This window comes from Ursus americanus, chromosome 13 (genome assembly GCF_024610735.1).
Source record: "Ursus americanus isolate L20-20 chromosome 13, mUrsAme1.1.p, whole genome shotgun sequence".
Lineage (NCBI taxonomy): Eukaryota > Metazoa > Chordata > Mammalia > Carnivora > Ursidae > Ursus > Ursus americanus.
The window spans coordinates 18,474,592-18,495,061 of NC_142139.1; the positions used below are offsets into that span (position 1 = coordinate 18,474,592).

The window sequence follows — 20,470 nt, forward strand, 5'->3', positions numbered from 1 at the left end:
ATCAGTTGTTGGTACACCTTCAAATGTGTGTAAATATTATGCTGTCAATAAGTTTGAGGAGAGAGGAAGTCTGCTGTCATTTGCACACTTTACAGTGTTAGGCCATATATATCACATTGGATTGCTCTGCGGTGTTTACAACCACAATTTAAAGTACCAGTAAGAGAGGTAAAACCAGGATGCTTTTTTTAATTTGGTAAATATTTCACAGAATAATACTTCAAAAGAAGTTTTTATAAGAAAATACATTTAGCAGGATGCCTGGGTGGCCCAATCAGTTAAGCGTCTGCCTTTGGCTCAGGTCATGATCCCAGGGTCCTGAGATCAAGTCCTGCATAGGGCTCCTTGCTCAGCAGGGAGTCTGCTTCTCCCTCTGCCTGCTGCTCTCCCTGCTTGTACTCTCTCTCTCACTCTCTCTGACAAATATATAAATGAAATCTTTAAAAAAAAAAAGAAAATATATTTAGCTAATATATTTTGTAAAAGATCTATTTATGTATTTAAGAGAGAGCACACGTGCACAGTGGGAGGAGGGGCACAAGGAGAACATCTTCAAGCAGACTCCTCGCTGAGCATGGAGCCGGACTGGGGACTGGGGCTTGATCAGATGACCCATGCGACCCATGACATCATGACCCAAGCTGAAACCAAGAGTTGGGCACTTAATCGACTGAGCCACCCAGGCAACCCTAGCTATTATATTTTTTAAAATATGCCCATCATGTCTACTTATGGTTTCATATTTGAAGAATCAAATTGTTTGATGGTGATATAAAGCAAGTTTGAATAAGTCAAACAGAACATACAAGCTTTGCCTACTAATAAAATAATATCCTTGAAATATAAATGAAGAAAAGGGGCAACAATAAGAATAATGAAAAGAATCAAAGGATTTTATAGTATTTGATTTAGCTATAGCTTTTGGGAAGTCATTTAACCTTGCTGACCTTCAACTTCCCCATCTGCAAAATGAAAATAATCATACTTATTTATCTTTTAGGTTTGTTGTAATGAATAAGGATGATGCTTGTAAAATACCTATGAGAGTGTCCAGCAGTCAATAGGTAGCAATGCAAATTAGTAGTGTTAGTAGTAGTGGTATGTAGTGGTAATAATAGAGGTGTAGCACAGAATTTCTACAAAGACAAGAAGCCCTAGTGGCACAAGGTGTGAATCTTACCCCAGTTGTCTTCTTAGCATCATGAATAATAGGGCTGTATCCATGTTATCAGTTCAGAATTTTTAGAAAATTTTCCTTAGTCTTTCCCACTCCAACCCCGAAAATTATTTTCTTTCCTGAGAACTCAACAATAAAGATTATTTCTTTGTCATTTTAGTATAATTCACTCATTCACACTTAGATTTTAAATGAGTTTATACTTAGTCCTAGAATGAAAAATGTGTGAAGGCATTTGGTAGTAGATAGGGAACAGGGGAAGTACCATGGGTATGACCAAAGGCTGCATATGCTGATTTCAGCATAAATGTTTCATGATCGGGCATAGAACTACTTTTTTAACACAACCTCTCTCTAATTTGTTTCTTTCTTTGATTCATTACATGTAAATGTACATTGCATACTTTTCTAAATGTAGTAGTTGAAACTTTCAGGAATTCCCCTCTTTTCATCATGAAATATGCGTAACATTAATCAAGTTGCTATTTAAAGCACCGCTTAAAGTTCCTTACATTATCAACATTATTATTCATTTAGTCATTCATTTAGTTCTTCGCAAAACTCAATGAAACTGTATTATTATTATTATTATTATCATTATTATTTTAAAGGCACAAAATACTGGGTCTCAGATGGGTTAAAAGAGATTAAATAACTTGCCTCCAGCATGGCACACACGGTGGTCTAAATGAGTTTTCACTATAAGCTTGACTCCAGAGCCTCTTTTTATATGCATGGGATTCTTCATCGCACGTTGGTTTGTATTTGCTGTGGAGTATTATGGCAAGTCCATGATCTCTTTCAAGAACTTTTGTCCATTATTCTACTGGATCTGCACAAAAAGTATGTGAGATAGTGTATTGGTATGAGATTGGTCAAGAACTGAAATTACTTCCGGACTTCCAGGTAGAAAGGTACTTAATACTAAGAAAAAGCTGGCAAAATCTTTAAACTGATGAAGAATGAAGGTCAGGAAAATTCACCAATATCCTCAGCAATAAGAACTCTGTAGGTATCGGAAGAAACCACTGCCAATCCTCTTGTCTACCTGCAGTGCTGCAATGAGTGAGCCCCAGAACAGTTCCTGCTTTGCTTTCACTCTTCATATATCATTCAACTCTCACCCACTGGCAGAATCTAAGCCTGAGCCCTGCTGGAAAGGAGTCTAGAAAAGGCAGTTTTGTGACCTCCAGCCCCTGCAATACAGAAGGGTAGGAATGATGCTGAGCGTCAAGAGATAATATCTGGCACAGCAAGAATGTAGAAAATTCAGCTTACATTCTGGTGACTCTAGAGGGAGAGCTGCCAAAGACTAGATAGTAACCTCTTTCTGTTAGGAAAGTTACTTGAAGTTACAAAAGTAATTTGAAATTACTATGGTAATTCTACATACTGCCCCTCTTCTGAGCTCATTGGGAGTCTTCATTTACATAGCTGAAGATAATCCAGCTGATCAAGAATGATGTAAACAAATATAAAGCTGAATGATTAATACGAATCTTCTATTTTTTGAATTCATGTAATTCATAGTTTTAAATTCTATTTACATAGTCCATCCAGTAAAACTAGCAGATAATTCAAGCTTGATAGTGTTATTTCTTCATTTTGTTTTACAGGAAACAGTATAACAAAAAGCATAGTGACAGATTCTTAATCCATACGGAATGTATTGTTTTAATGTCTGTATCTGTTTAATGTTCTTTGCAAAGGTAATCCCTGAAGAATCATTTGAGTTAGTCCTTCCAGGTAGTCTTTACCACATACCTGCTAACCTGACTGAGGAAGATGGTACTGTAAACTTATCAAAACATCTTAAAGGAGCTAATCAGAGCTAATAAGCCATAAAACAAAATTCTTACTTAAGCATATGTGTACCTCATAGAATGAATTTTTAAAAATATTCAGTCTAGTTAGCTTTACTTTTATTAATGCTAATTAAGTACTAATGCTTTGGTAAAGTTTTACCCAAAGCCTGTGTATATTCAAATGTTTTTTGGACATCAGAACTATTTTTTTTTTAGAGTTTATTTATTTATTTGACAGCGAGAGAGAGACAGCCAGCAAGAGAGGGAACACAAGCAGGGGGAGTGGGAGAGGAAGAAGCAGGCACCCAGCGGAGCAGGGAGCCCAATGCGGGGCTCCATCCCAGGACTCTGGGATCACGCCCTGAGCCGAAGGCAGATGCTTAATGACTGAGCCACCCAGGCGCCCTGTCAGAACTATTTCTGATCACCTACACTCTATTTACTTTTTTGAACTTTTACCTGCATCTTTTCAATGATTTTTAAAGTCTGTGGTACTACAGATTGGAACTGTGAGATTTTCTTAACTTTATGTTTTAAATAATCCTTAGATATTACCCCATCACACACATACACCACCACCACCACCATTGTATAGTTCACATAAAGTTAGAAATTGCTCTAAAGATTGGATGAATGAGTGGCTTATGCACGGATAAAAACCAAGAGACTTTATCCTAAGAATCCCACAGGGAGTGATTGTTAGCTGAACAGAGATTTTAGTGTGAACATCCTTTAAGGGTATAAATACAAAAATGAATATTATGGAACAACTATAATAAAAATATATGAAGGGATATAGTTATTACCACATTGCCACCAGTATATTCCTGATATATGAATTTATCATATATATATTTTTAAATTTTATTTTCAGGTTGGTAACCATAGGATCACATAATACATATGAAATAAGGTTATTTTTAAATGAATGAGTGATTTAGAAAGAATGAATTTGTTTGTATAACTTGTGTTTCTGATCTCTTCTTATTATTACTGGAAAAATAACCAAAAGGAAATTTAAAAAAAAAAATAGTGAGAATATCACATTCAATAATAATCCCTTTATGTTTTATTGTCAAAAACTGTTCTACAATTTAATTTTTATATCACTAAGTGGAGCTTTGATTCACTATAATACAGCCTATTAGAAAGAATGAATCAATTTAATATAGTATAGGGCATGTGAAAAATTATTTTCTAGATTTTCACAAGGTTTAATAATACAAAAATTACATCATTGCCAATATACCTCAGTAAATCAAAAGAAAATATCTTCCATATTATTCATGCCTCAGAAGTTCAGGGGATCATGGAGGAAATTCGCAGCTTAATAACTACAAATCCAGTATTTCTTTTCCTATACAAATGACATTTCTTGCACTTAATAGAACACTAATTAGAAAGCACAATTACAGTCAGTAACCACTTAGCATTTGTCTCCCTGCTGCAGGTATCCAGTGTTCGGAGCACAATCCTGCATTAAGTCTCTCAGGGGAACGGATGGTGTTGTAAGATGCAGCATGTAGCCAGAGCTTATTTTCCAATCTGGGTCTCTCCTAACAGAATTAGTTCATAGCCCCTTTAACCTTTCCCATCCACTTTCACACATCTGGATGCATTTTAGGTGTGGTATTTGGAGTCATGCCAGGGTTTATTACCATATGGAGAAGTTTTCCTATGGTCTCAAGTAAGTCCTGATATTTCAGGGGAGGATGAGATTCGTCCATTCATCACTTTTATGACAGTTGACAGTATAAATAGGAATTTTTTTTCAGACATATAAAGTTATATACAGGTTGTGCATAGTAATTTTACTGAGAAACTTGGCAGACATTTGCTTTCGTGAAGATGGGAGTCATAACTGAGTCATTCTTTTAAAATCACAAGTTCTATGTGATGTCAATGATCACGTGATCAGAACACCATAGAATATAAACAAAATGTAGTGAATAGATCAGAAATGAAATTTTCTGTGAGATACAAAAGAGTGGCTCATTTCTTGTTTTGATTACTTTACTTTAAAATCTGATTTGCAACTTATAAGAGTATTAGTAAGAGGCTTCCAGAAGCTTAAATGCTTCTTATTTCTGCAGAAAACAAACATATCTGTGAGCTTATCTTGGATATTATCATTATACATCATCGTCTGTAGTATCATTGAAATTGTACTTATACATGTTTTAAAATACAAAAGGAAAACAGTTCTTTTTCCTTTTATTTTTCTTACTAGCATCTCTTAAAAATGATATTTTTGCTTTCTTTTGATGTAAAAAAAATATAAGACTATTCAATCAGGATCTTTAAATGAGCCATCTTCATTGTTCTTTGCACAATAATAGGAAATATTTACATAGTGTGAAAAAAGCGACTTTCTGCTAAAATATTAAAAAAAGCTTATAAGCATAAATATTCAGAATAAATAACATATATTATTAAATCATATTTATTAATAATATAATCAATTTAGATATAAAATGGACTTCGAAAGTTTCACATACTCTATGTTAAATGCTAGAGATACAAAAATAGCAATTGTTGTAATCTAATATATTACATATAATCTAAGAAATCATCATATTCTCATAGGTGTCTGAATTTAACAGGTGAGAATAAATTTAGCTCTGCTCCACATGATCGACATTAAAATGTTCTATTGGAATAAATGAAATTTGAATATACAGCCTTGTTGAAAAGACCACAGGTGATCACAACAGATTCAGTTTATGAGATCCGCACACCTTCTGCCCCAAACATGAAGATATATGCTAAATTTCTTTTGTAAGTTTAAAACTATACTCTTGGAAAGTCTGTAGATACGCTGGCCTCCCACGATGCACACATTTTCTTCTTCAGTAATTCCCATTCTCCAAGTTCTAAGAGCTTATACTTCTCAAAGCATACTTCCTTCTATCTATGATAAATAACTTATATCAACACAATTAATTGATGAATGTCAAAGCAATGAGACCAGTTTATTCTTGTAAACATATCTTAAAAGAACAAGGCTTTTTGTGATAAGAGATATGGTTACATTTCTTTGTGCAAGCCCTATCGTATACTTACAAGCTTCAAGGCTCTGACAAATATTGTTAATTGACTTGCAGTATTAATTAAGTTAATGATCCAAAATTTGGCTTCACGGTGCTCCAACACAGCAGATTTTTTTGTACTAGAAGCACGTTAGAGTAATTCAAGCTGCTTCATTCTCCAATAAGCATTAAGCCATTAACATGAGATTTAAGTAGATAGATGTGTAGGGAAAAATACAAAATTTGCTGCTGACTTCTAACTGGATAATAGAGCATGAACTTTCCAAACCTGAGAAATTTGCATTTCAAGGCTTTCCTTTAATTCTATGTAAAATTATGACATCTTTCCTTCACATAAAATAGTCTTTTTAATAATATTTAAATTGCAACACCGAGTTTTCAAACCATGTCTTCGAATCTAGTATGGCAACCTCTTTGAAATTCACTAATTGTAAAAGAAAAAAACTCATCAAATGGAGTACTCAAACTAAATTTTTGAGTGGTAAATAATTTATATACTCTAACACCAACATATTAATAAGACTATTTTTTTCAAACTCAACAATAAATTGATTTATTTAACTCCTAGCAGAGTCATTTTTTATATTTTTAATATTCATCTACTAGAGAAAAGTAAGAAAATAAAGCTCTGGTTTAAATTAAAATGCAAAATGAAAGCTTGATTTTTTTCTCATACTAATGTCTATATTGTTGTATACTCAAAAAATCAGATTCCATTGAGAATTTATTTTAACTTTCAAAAGAAATTTATTCTCAAACTAATATTTTCTTAGTTTGTAGCTTCTTCCGCCATTTCCATAGTTGTATGTAATAATACGTAAGTGAGTCTTACTTAATTTGGGGTTTCTTTCCGTCCTTAATTTTGGACTAACTGAAATAGCCTATAGTTTATATTTACATTAAACTCAGATGTCTATGTTAAATTCTAATTTTGCAAGGGTAAGATAACAAATTTATCTAAATTACAAAAACCCCACCTAATTTTCTTCTGTTGTTATTGTTTAAACCAAAATTTTAAAAGGCAGTCTTTTCTTACAGGATTCAAAAGAAGGTATAATTGAGGTTTATGGTATCAAAGACTTGTGTTTTATACATTTATATATTTTTTCTTGGAGAGGACATATGTCCAAATATTTGAGTAATTGTTCATGGCTCCCTAAATTGGTTACCCTCTGTTCCCCTTTTCCAATCTTCCAGAAGTAAAGTTGTAATTTTGTAACCCACTAACTTGTTTTCATAGTATTAGACTAACCACACTTACAAAATGTATTCATCTATGTACAGCTGACTCTTGAACAACATCGGTTTGACAGTACTACAGATGTATTTTCTCTTCCTTATGACTTTCTTAATAGCATTTTATTGTCTCTAGCTTACTTTATTGTAAGAAGACAGTATTTAATACATATAGCATACAAAATATGTGTCAATCAACTATTTATGCTATTGGCAAGGCTTCCGGTCAAAGCAGGCTATTAGTAGTTAACTCTTGGGGGATTCAAAAGTTATATGTGGATTTTCAACTACAGGAGTTGGTTTCTTTAAAAGCCCTCTGTTGTTCAAGGACAACTGTACTCAAAACAGGCTACTTTTAATGTAATTCTAGAAGAAATTTTCAAAAAAAGAAAAATGAAAACTTACCTAATCCAATAGCACATGTGAAATTTCTTATAGTGGAAAAATGCAAGGAGTGGTTGTGACTTTTGTGGTAGCAAATAAGTAATTAAAAGTACAGCCAATAGGTCTTATTTATTCTCTATTGGGCAATAATAATACTAAGGAAAAAAATCCATTTCTCTAGAATGATGTGTCAGAAATCGAATTGGAGGGGCGCCTGGGTGGCTCAGTGGTTAAGCGTCTGCCTTCGGCTCAGGGCGTGATCCCGGCGTTATGGGATTGAGCCCCACATCAGGCTCCTCTGCTATGAGCCTGCTTCTTCCTCTCCCACTCCCCCTGCTTGTGTTCCCTCTCTCGCTGGCTGTCTCTATCTCTGTCAAATAAATAAATAAACAAAATCTTAAAAAAAAAAAAAAAGAAATCCAATCGGAAAGCACCATAGGCGAGTGTTCTATGACATTTCACCTCTCTGGTGTGATACTGTACGGGCTTATAATAAGGTTGCTCTGCCTGTTTCTCCAATATAACTCAGTGCTACAATACTAAAAACCTAATTTCTGTGCCTCTAGATTGGTTACTTGTTTATTTTCATTATTTTCCCGTAGAATGGAAAGGTATTCTAAAAATGTTACCATTTTGCCTTGTAAGGAGGTTCCCAATTTTATTTATAAAGAAAAAAATGTTGTTTATGACCTTGTGATGTAGAGAATCGTGTTTAGTTAGCTGTGTCATGAGGTCTGACTCACGCTTATAATTTTAAACTAGAACAATTGTGGCTGCATAATCAAACCACAAAAACAGAACTAAATTAAACAAAACTTTGTGTTTTAAGCATAGTAATCATGATGAAATGGATTATCTATGCTCGACATTAAGTCTAGTTGTGCATATAAAACTTGCATGTGTTCGTAAGATATTTAATAAAAACATTAGTGTAATCATGCTATGAAGTAGAAAATAGCTTTACAGAAACAAACTCTATTTAATTAAACAATGAAACCCCCATATCAATGAATGGAAATTAAGACAGAACTCTATGTCTCATTGTTTCTGGGAATTAGAAAACTAGAAACTATTCTAACAAATAAATTATTGCAATAATTTAAAAGTATGGAAAAGTGACATTAGAGCACATTTGTATTTACATAAAAAAATTACTACCATCACCACAACAAAAACAAATAAGACTGGCCATATACTCTACATTGGCTTACCTAGAGGTTAACTATTCAATCACAGCTTTGCAAACCTTGGATATGGGAGCAGACCTACATTGGTCTGCGCCATAGTTTTATAATTTCTTAGGCAAAATATTAGCCTTCAAGAGACTCTTCTCATTCATCTATGGAATGTAAATGTTTCCTATTGCTTGGATTCATCTCCCACACTAAAATGGAAAGGCCATGTTCTGACATTTACCTGGTTTTTTTTGAGTGCCATATCCCCCCCCTTCCAGCCTTCCTGGCCAGTAATAGGCACTCGGTCGATATTAGTTGATTCAACTTAATAAGATGATCTATGAGAAGTCCTTATAAACTAAAAAATATGCTGGTTGGGTATTAATGCTTTAGAAAAAAGACAAGGTATACATAACCTGTAGTCAAGAACAGATCTTAAGTATTTGAAATATATGATGTGTTTCCTGATTTCTTATTCTGTTTCACAACAGATATGTGTCAGTAAAGGGGTATTTCTTGAGAGTGAAAGTATTTTAGTTTGACAGGCTAAATGAGACTGATTCTTACCTTTAAAAAATCTGAGTCAAGGAAATCTCTACAGTGAGAATTTTACTGTAAAATTTCAAATTTCATTATAAAATTGGAAAAGGAAGCAACCGGAGAAAAGAAAGAGAAAATAAATTCAGTGAAAACATTTAAATATGTTCACCATTTGTGATTTTCCTGAAAACAGTGGTTCCTTCCAAGATGATTATGTAAATTATTTCCTATTTTAATGCACATCTTTACAATTGAATAACTAAGTAAGATTTTGAACTGAGAGGTATTCCAGTTTTCTCATGTCAAATAAAATATTCTTATATTTCTTTTCTCCAAGATATGATCTCTCAGAATAGATTTTTACATATGGTTATGAAGTAATGGTATTAATATATTTATGCATAAGATTTTTTTTTAACCAGTTTGATACTTTTCAGGGAAAACGTGTGAATCTTCAGTCAATTACTGTGAATGTAACCCCTGCTTTAACGGTGGTTCCTGCCAAAGTGGTGTGGAGTCATACTATTGTCATTGTCCATTTGGTGAGTATAGCTTAGTTGTCGATATAAAATGTCAATCTGTTTTGGCACACAGTTTGGCAATGTTATTTTATTGTGGTCATGAGTGATTAAGAAAATATTAGTTGTTGTACACAGAAGGTTTTAGCAAAATAAAAATGCAAAGATTTAATAATTTTTTAAAAAGTTAATTATGGAAATGCCAGTGAATATATTTCTTCAGTTATTACTAGAAAAGTAATCAACTCAAGATAATTGAATTTGATGTTGTCTCCTCAGGACATCTCCCCTCAAATATTTACGGATGACTTCTTTTTAGCTTGGAACCTATCAAAGAAAAAAATCTTTTAAGCACTATCTGACATCACTTTCTATTTAAAATCTTTAAGGATAATTAGCCAAAGTGTTTTCTGTTTTGTTTCGCTGCTTTTATTTTTTACATTAATTCAACCACTTCTAATAGAAGGATTTAGTAACTAGATGTGCAGTTTTCACGATAGGCTTTTGTAGTTACTACCAAATAACTAATCACAATTCAGACTAACATGTTCTTCTGAGAAAGAAAGTCATTAGAATTTTTCTGTACACATTTGTATTTATTCACCATAATGGAATGGACTAAAAGATTCCTTTCAGATCTCACTCAAATGTTACCCAGCACTGGGACAGCCAAGGACTATGAGAACAGCTCTGGAGAGAGTTTTATTTTAACTTGGATTGTTTCATCAGTTTGTGATTACTACACTTATTTGAAGGATACTTTACTCCACGATATAGTATTTATCTCCAGATGTCCTACAGTAATTAGAGACCCTATCTCTCTCCATAAACAAGAGAGGAGAAAGATATTTTTCTAGTCTTTCCTTAAGCAATCACTGAGCTCCATGGACTCTGAAAAGGGACATCAATGTGTAGTTGTGAATAGAACTTAAGAAGAATCTGAGGTTTCTAGTAATAGTAAAATGTAGTGTTAAGTCATTTTCAAATAACTCCACAGCTCTATCCCGTTTTATTTTCATAAAGCACAACATCGGTAGAATGATGAAGAAAAACAGAATATAACTATCTAATTGTGAGCAATGCATTTTAGCAATGGTACTGAGGCCCAGAAATTGAGGGCTTTGTCTAAAGTCAAAAAATGAAAACAAAACAAAACTACCCCAAGATGATACAGTGACTAGAACACAATTTTATTTTCAGTCCAGTATGACATTTACAATATCCCTGCTTTTTAAAATTTCTCTGAGATTCTTACCAACAAGGCCTCCGAAGCAGTGAAAAGCAGATTAAGGTCAAAAGAAGCACAACTTCAGATCTCCCAAAACTTCTTTCAGTAATCTCTTATAATCCTAAAGGGTGCTGCTTTCGACAGATAACCGCAAGCAGGTTTCATGGTTTAACTTGTGTTTGGAATGAAAGATAAGGGGATTGGAATGGAAAGTGGAAAAAATGATTTTCAAGTGATTGAAGAAAGGTTTTTACATTTTTAGAGATGCCTTTACGTTGCAGTTGCAAATATGAGGATTTAAGATAATTGATACAAATAGAAACAGATCGTGGCTGCAGTGCAGCTGATACAACAATCATTGCCTATTGGGCAAAAGTGTTTCGGGGGTCCAAATGGACGTTGCCCTCACCCTACCAGAGAATCCCAGGGGACTAGCTCAGCAATATAAATTAGAGACAGATCGCATGCAGCTGGCGGTGCAAATTTCTCCCTTCATTTCCCTTAGTGGCAAAAAACAAAAAGCAAAAAGCCCATGATTTAAACTTTGACATTGTCAGTTGGCAACAGAAGATTTATAAAAGAAAAGAAAACAGAAAACCTTGAAACAATAATACATGACTTGAGACCAGAGAGATAGAATTAAAAGGACAAAGTATTTTCCTTTTCAAATTGAATGTGGGTGAAACATGCAAATACAAATGACAGACGGAATGCCTCAAACAAATAGCTGGAGGTAGTTACACATGCATCCTATAAAACAACATCTTAACTATAATTTTGAAGTTGGAAAAAAAATTTGCACTGTTTACTTTCTCATCAGTGAAAGATTTGTTGTTTGGATTTTTAAAATTTTTTTAGCTTTTATTGTTTTAGATTGTATTTTAAAAAAACATAAAGTGCTTAAGATTTTATAAAGGGAGCCTGTATAATGATAATTTCATATGTATGGATATATAGGTGTAACTACCCACACACAGAATATTCTTTATTTTAATAATTTCTCTTGATCTTTATGTAGTTTTATTTCATAGCATTTCATCTGAAGGGCCGTTTTAAAATTTTCCTTAAATTTTATTTTATTTCAAAACAAAAATCTACCTTTCTTTAGAAATAATAACAGGGGCGCCTGGGTGGCACAGCGGTTAAGCATCTGCCTTCGGCTCAGGGCGTGATCCTGGCGTTCTGGGATCGAGCCCCACATCAGGCTCTTCTGCTATGAGCCTGATTCTTCCTCTCCAACTCCCCATGGTTGTGTTCCCTCTCTCGCTGGCTGTCTCTATCTCTGTCAAATAAATAAATAAAATCTTTAAAAAAAAAAAAAGAAATAATAACAAACTCTTTAAGAAGAAAAATATTCTATAAACAAATATTTTCATGCTTGAAAGTATCTGAATTGATTTGTATAAAAATATAGGACATCTTTCCAGCATGTGTATGCTTTCTAGATATATTTATATTCAATTTTTTTCAAAAGATTTCATTTATTTATTTGAGAGAGAGAGAGAGAGAGAGAGCAGGGGCAGGGGCAGGGGCAGAGGGAGAAGCAGACTCCCCTCTGAGCAGGGAGCCCAATGTAGGGCTCCATCCCAGGACCCTGATATCATGACCTGAGCGGAAGGCAGATGCTTAACTGACTGAGGCACCCTACATTCAATTTTTTAAAAAGATTTATTTATTTATGAAAGAAAGAGAGAGAAAGAGAGAGAGAGAGAATGAGGCAGGGAGGGGAGAAGGAAAGGGAGAGAGAAACTTCAGCACATTCCACACTCAGCACAGAGCCCGATGCGGAGCTCTGTCTCGCGACCCTGAGATCTACCAGAGCTGGAACCAAGAATGGAATGCTAACCTACTGGGCCTCCCAGATGGCCCTATAGTTAAGTTTTAAGCCCATATTCATATTTTTATTAAAACTTAGTAAGGAGAACACATAGTACAAATTGTTTTCCTCAATAATCTCTTTCATTTGTGTAGTTTATCTTTGCTTTTTCTTTAATTTTGGTTACTCTTTCTGTATATAAAAGTAAGGTATATATAATATAGTAAATGTATATTTAATATAAATAAACTTTTAAAATTTGTTGTATATATGTTACATATATAATATAAATTAGAAATATAATACTATATGATATATATCATATAGTTATGATACATATAAATAAATGTATGACCTATGATATACACAATATATATAATTTCTATAATCTCTTTGCTTTTTAACTTCAGTTAATGTTTAAAAATAAATAATATGCATATTTCCTACACATATGATCTCATCCTTGACAGAGCAGGAAAAGATAAACAACACAAGCTTTTATAGCAGCTTCTAGGCCATTTTAATTTAAAGAACATTTGGATATAAGATGTGGTGCAGTCAAAACAACTAGACAATCAGTAGATCTGGCCTCAAATTTTGGCTCTGTCTCCCAGGGTTCTGTGACCTCGGGCAAGTTTTAAATATCTGTAAAATGATGGCATTAGTTTCTTCTAGCTGAACAATTCCCTGACTCTAAATTTAACGCATTTACGGGAGATGTACAGCCAAAATTAAGGAATGGAACCTTTGCAAGTTAATAAGAATCATGATGTATTGGCATGGGTTAATTTTCCAATCATTTGCTACAGTCGACTAATATTTGTGGGAAAAGAATTTTGGCGTAGCATTGTAACATCAATAAAACTCATTTTTCAAGTTGAAAAAGAACCAGCACAAACAAGTGGGAATGCTGGATTTCAGAAAAAAGCAGAAAGCTATTTTAAAGTAGCCTGTTATAAATCATACCCAAAGAAGGTATAAAACAAGAAAGAGATAAAAACTTAAGGCAGTTATTCCTTCCCTAACAGCAGTGATTCCCTTCCCTGATCTTGTGGCTCTTGAAAATACCACGAGGACAGGGACTAATATTTTTGAAGGTCAAAACAAAATTTACCATCCTCAACTGAATTGAAATTGTTTTTGACAATTATATATTATAAAGGAAATAGCTCTGTTGAAAATTACAGCATATTGAAACTTTTAAAAGGTTGACAAACTAATTTTGAAAGGTTTCCAGGAAAGAAATCTCTTCAGACATACTCCATTCCACTAATTCTAATTTTTACAAATGGGACCTACTTAGATATGTTTCCTAGTTGGCTAAAGAAAAACAAATACAGCAGTTTTTACCTCTTGTATGCTTTAAAGATCATTAATTTGTTCTATTTCAATTTAATTTAGACAGTTTTCTTTGGAGAATAATGCAAAAAAGGTTGTTAAAAGCACAATTCATAATTGTAATTTTAAAATATCTTAAAGTCATTTTCTAACACTTCACTGGAATTTCACATGTCAATTTGTTAATTCTCCCATCTACAGGTGTCTTTGGAAAACACTGTGAGTTGAATAGCTACGGATTTGAGGAGTTATCATACATGGAATTTCCCAGCTTGGACCCCAATAACAACTACATCTATGTCAAATTTGCAACTATTAAAAGTCATGCTTTACTGCTTTACAACTATGACAACCAGACAGGGGACCGGGCTGAGTTTTTGGCCCTTGAAATTGCTGAAGAAAGACTAAGATTCTCTTATAACCTGGGCAGTGGTACATATAAACTCACCACTATGAAGAAGGTGTCAGATGGACATTTCCACACCGTGATCGCCCGGAGAGCAGGAATGGTAAGACATTTCATTCTACGGTAAAGCTTGTTTGTTGCTGTAATCCAGTCAATCAGGCCTTCAAGTGAAAGCATGAATTGAGGTGCAAATTTGACCAGTTTTGTCATGAACTACAGCAGCCAAGAGGTAATGTCTATTCTTTTGCTCATGACAACTATTTCTCACAAAAAAAAACTTCTCTCAAAAACAACAAGAGGTAGCAAAATAAAGAAAACATCCTAGTGCATAAACATTTCGTTTTATACACTTCCTATATATGTTTAAGGCCACGTCAGAACTGTATTTAAAATGGCTACTTTTCTAAGTATCCCGCCTCTCACTGAAGAAACAATTTAAAAACAGATGAAAAAACTTTTCTACAAATAAATTGTTGACAAAAGATGATACGAACACATATCCCAATAGTGTAGTTAGTAACCCTTATTGTACCAGAACTTCAACATACTGTCATCTGTGAGCTCTATGACATGGTATGACAATGAAATTTTGTTTGTTGACTATCTAAGATACTCTCAGAATTATACACTCAATAATATTAAAGATTTCTATATTATATTCCATTTAATTATATGGCTCTCATATTACAATAAGATGGCGCATATTTACTTAGTATTTATGCTCATTAAACAAGTATTAAACAAGTTTTTCTTTATAAAGGAAAATGCATGATGTATTTTCCCTATTAGTGCTTGAAAACATTTGATATAGAGCAATAGAACGGAAAGGCTTATTTATTTATGTATTCATTTATTTACCTTCCCAACTGTCTCTTCATGGATTCCCCCCATTTTCAACAACAATCAAACGTTTTTGAAAAAGTAAATGCTAACAAAAACCATTTAAAAATATTTTTGGATTTAACATCAAACTTTTAAAATTATAACTCTTTAAAATTTACATAACAACTTACAAAAGAAATAGAATTAAAAAGCATAAAGTCATGTAATAACATAAAAATTAGCCAAAAGAACAAAATAAATGCTCTGACATCATTTTTAAAGAAGAACTTGAGATCTAAATGATTACAGTTTTATCTCTTAGCTCTGTGGCAATCCTGGAAAATATAAAAAATATAATGAGTTATATAGTTTTGAAACTGATCAAATGAATCATATATTTGTCTGATGATACAAATAATTTTAACACTAAATTTTGGGAACACTATATTGTTGGACCACATATAAGCCACTTGCAGAAAGAACCTAGAAAATGTTTTTTACCATGATTTTGCTATTTTTTCTGTGATCCATAGTTTTTTAAAAGAAGTTTTTTGTGCCCTTTATAATTACAAATTTCATAAAAGCATAAGACAGAGCAATCTTATTATATTAATTTTTTTCTGACAAATATAGATAACAAGTGGTCTTTATCAAAGGACTAAATTCTCCATTTGTTTTTAGGAATACTTTAAGTCCATGTGTTTTAGGGCTTTTTAATGACATCAGATACAATGGCTTTTCTGTCCTTGACTCTAATATAAAATAGGAAAGAAGATTTAAACAATTTTTTAAATACAGAAATATTTTCATATACGGGAAAAAAAATAGTGATGGGTCTAAAGATGACCAGATGATTTTATCATCATCATGAAGGTTAGATGCTTGGATATGCATCCACGGATATCCCCACATCCACTATGTTGCATTCAAGGTTCTACCAGGTTATTAGATGTAGTCTATTGAAATATACGTGAAGAAACAATATAAGTATTAGTGAAAATTTGTGAATCATTTTCATTATACGTTGTCTTCCATTTTCTTATGAATTTGGTGTTAATATTCTGGAACCATAACTTTTTTCTAAGATACTTAATTTATAAAATAATTACTTAACAAAATTACCCATAACAATCTGAAAATGAAATACAAACAAGAATAAAATTTAGTAATAACAATTGCAATTTAGAGCTTTGATATATGAAAAATAATTTATTTAAAAAATCTACTTGAAAAGTACTCATTTGAAGCCTTGATTTGATAGTAATTCCAGGTGCCTTCGTTTATCGAAGAGGGGCTGAGCAGAAAATAAAAATTTGGTTTATAAATGGGAATAATATCCCCACATTTTGATATTAATGCAAAGATTAATATAAATCATATCTAAAATTTTATATATTTGATATTAAATAAGTGCTTGATAAATGTTAGTCATCCTGAGTTTCCAAAAACACTGCCCCATACAGCCTTTTGAGGTTAAAAAAAAATCTTTTACTTAATCTCAATAAAGTTTTAATTATGAGTAGTGCCTAAAAAAGTCACACTGACTTCTTTGAATCCTAATAGGGGTATAACACACAAAACTTGGAAATAATAAGTTTTTAGGTTAGTAATAAGTTAGTATGCTCATTTCTGCCTGAGATTTTTAAAACCAGCCTAATACCAAACTAATATGCTCAGAGAAAGACCTCTAGGAGAATACAGATTTTGCAAATTCCAACATTCCTGGTTAGCAGTTTACCCCAGCATTATCGAACCTGACAGAATTAGAACAAACACGTGGAGTCCGCTATCTATATTGTATATCGGGGCTTCCATGAGCGATAATGATTTCTTAACCATGACAGGACCCTAATGCCGCTAGCAGGTAGCACCTCACCCCAATTCTCCAAGCATCTGTGAGATAACCATATTGCTAAGATGTTGTCAACAGACTTTAACGTAGAATAAATGATTTTATCTGATGACCTCCCAGGTCCCGTTAAATTTCATGAAGATTTAATTCTATCGCACTAGCATTTGGGAGCAAGAGGGAGGGCAACGAAAGAGGTATGGCGTGTATGCCAAAGAGGATAGAGAAAAAACGCTTTCAGTTCATTTGTAGTATGTGGCTATAGTCGTCAAGTTTTAAAGAATCCCAAATGTGGAAAAAAATACCTTGGTCATTAGTTCTTTAGTCAGAGGAAAAAAATGTCTTCTTCTTTTAAAGAACATCCAAAATAAGGCCCCTACTGGATTTTGAAACTGCCATTTTCTGCAGTTCAAAGGGATTTTGTTAGAAACTGGCAAAATCATTAACTTCTCAGCTTTGAATCATTGAATAGACAGGATAGAAACATCTCAATTTACAGCAGTACTGGTAGAAAAATTCAACGCTAAGAGAAAGCGCATTTAACTCTGAAGATTAAGTTGCACAAGCTGCTATTCAAATAAAACTTCCCCTCTGGCGTTCTTTCTTTGTGCTCTATCACGAAGCTTTTAGAAAATAAGAAAAATATATTAACTATTAAGATTGACTGAAATACCATGCCATTATGTAAGGTGGGTTTTCTCCCCCTAGTTGAGACATTCGTAAGTATCTATGTGATATTCTGTAGTTTGCGATAACTTTGAGGGTCTCCAGAATGGAGGGACACTTTGTATAGTATACGGAGCGAGAGGGGTTAACATTTTGTTTAGAAATAAATTAAAGGGATTGTGCTTAAGTCAAGTCATCAGCATAAGCGACACAAATTACATCACAAAAACCTAATATTGCTTTTGAGATCAAATGTCACTCAATTATTATAGAACACTGGAAAAAATTGACTTTTGAAAGAGTTAACTAAGTGGGGCATGCAATTTTTGACATAGAATTGGGAGTGTAAATGTTTCCTAAAAGTGTTAGTATTTGTTATAATTTCCTTGAAAAGGTGGCCAGAAAAAGATTTACATGGCTCATGAGAATTTTTTGGATGGGGTTTATAATTAGTTCTAATAATTAACTGATAGAAATATTTTTGAATATTTTAGCCAGTGGTATTTGATGCACAACAATTATAAATTGACCTCATTCTTTGTTTTTGAAATGTGAGATATTTAAGACATACTTTTACAAATCTCCATCCAAATATAAATTTTTACGGACAATCTCTGAAAATAATATCCACTGTTGGTAAACACTGGATGTTAAGGAAATGAATCATTTCCCCATGTAATAATTCAGGAAGGCAAAAAACCTGATGCTTTTGCATATAAGACAGGTGTAATGTTAGTCAACTTGCTTACCTCCCTGTGCTGTTTCTCAAAAACATTCTTATAAATTAATATTTGCAAAGTATTTATATTTTTATTATATAATGAACAAATTAGTCCCATTCTGTGGCATTCAAGTAAATTTAAGTAGAACTCTTTACTTCTGGATCTGGGGTCAGGCATTCGCCCATGATTTACTGGTCATGTTCTGAAATACCACATTGTGAATACCTTATAATTTCACCAACTAAAATTTGTGAAGTTTTGTCGGTTGCAGGATTTTACTGCAGTTTGGGGAATGCAGGAGGGACAACACAGTAGAATCGCAGAGCACAGAATAACAAGAATACACAACCTTGGTCTTAAACTGGACCACAGACATCTCTAGTGGCCAATGCTCAATAGAAAGAACCCTGATTTCTGTCATATTCCTGAACCTTGTGACCATGATTTGATGACTCCATTTATTGATCAAATAGAGTATTCAACATTCATACGTTCTAGTAAACAGAAGAGTTTTGTCTCAGGTGGTATGCATCCCTTGGAATGCAAAAATGGTTACTGTTAGTAGTAATTTAATTACTATTGGGGAGTTTCTACTGTATTGCAATAGATAACAATGCATTCTGATAATATATAAATATACTGTAATACACTATTTATAAATAAAGATTCTTATCATAAGTGGAGGAGCATCTAACTGACTTGTTTACTGTCTCAAACTTTAGTACAAGTATAACAATTTTCATAGATTGCTGTAATAGTATTTATGCTGTACTTTGAAAATATTTTTGTAAATATGATGAAAATATTACTGGAATAAGACTTCTGAAAATCAGAAATCTATGTCTTTTCATTTGTTAGAATAGCTGGGTAATACCTTAAACGTGTTTCCTAAGATTGTAACCCCAGGAAGCTGTCCCATATGTCCCATAAGCTTCCTGTATGATATTGTAAGAGACATTAATGCATTTATAGTTTCTCATTTATAAAACAAAGGGGCTGGAGAAGATTTTTCAGAGTACCCTCCCACCTCTTATATGTAATGATTTCACAATTTTAGACACGTGAAGGAAGTATGTACCCAAAATTTGATACTGTAATTGTAACTAATTGTTATCACAATTTCAAAATCATGTCCATGTAGAAACAAATGCTGGGTAGTGTTGGCTGAAAAGGACAATGGGGATGGCAGAATCCAAGTTGAATGTTTCCTTCTGCTTTATAGGCAGCTTCCTTAACTGTGGACTCTTGTACTGAGAACCAAGAACCAGGGTATTGCACTGTCAGTAATGTGGCAGTTTCAGATGACTGGTGAGTAAAACTATTAGTTTGATCTTTATTATTAACTGACATGAAAAAGGAAATTATACAGGGGTGCCTGGATGACTCAGTCAGTTGAGCATCTACTCTTGATCTCAGCTCTGGTCTTGATCTTGGGGTCATGAGTTCGAGCCCTGCGTTAGGCTCCACACTGGGCGTGGAGTCTACTTAAAAAAAAAAAAAAGAAAAAAGAAAATTGTATGTTTAAAGATAATTGTATTATGCTAAGTGTTATAAAATTTTACAATAGTTTGTCCTCTCCAAAGGAATTTTCATGCTGTAAAATAAAAATTTAATAATTTGTATACAGAATATGTAAAAATGGCGTGAAATGAAGTGGTAGAGACGAGGATAAAGCTAGAGGAAGGAAAGACTAACGTAACTATACTCTTTGAGATGATTCATGAAATCACGGCATGTG

The 20,470-nt window shown here is 33.3% G+C and overlaps 1 protein-coding gene across 1 annotated transcript in view; it reads left to right on the forward strand.

The window, feature by feature from the left end:
- The window catches only part of FAT4 (FAT atypical cadherin 4), a 165,373-nt gene that overhangs the window by 130,223 nt on the left and 14,680 nt on the right, over positions 1 to 20,470 (forward strand). Inside the window, exons 11-13 of the mRNA XM_045799024.2 lie at positions 9,805 to 9,909; positions 14,469 to 14,776; positions 19,955 to 20,040. Coding sequence (XP_045654980.2) covers positions 9,805 to 9,909; positions 14,469 to 14,776; positions 19,955 to 20,040 — 499 coding nt within the window. The remainder of the gene's footprint in view (positions 1 to 9,804; positions 9,910 to 14,468; positions 14,777 to 19,954; positions 20,041 to 20,470) is intronic.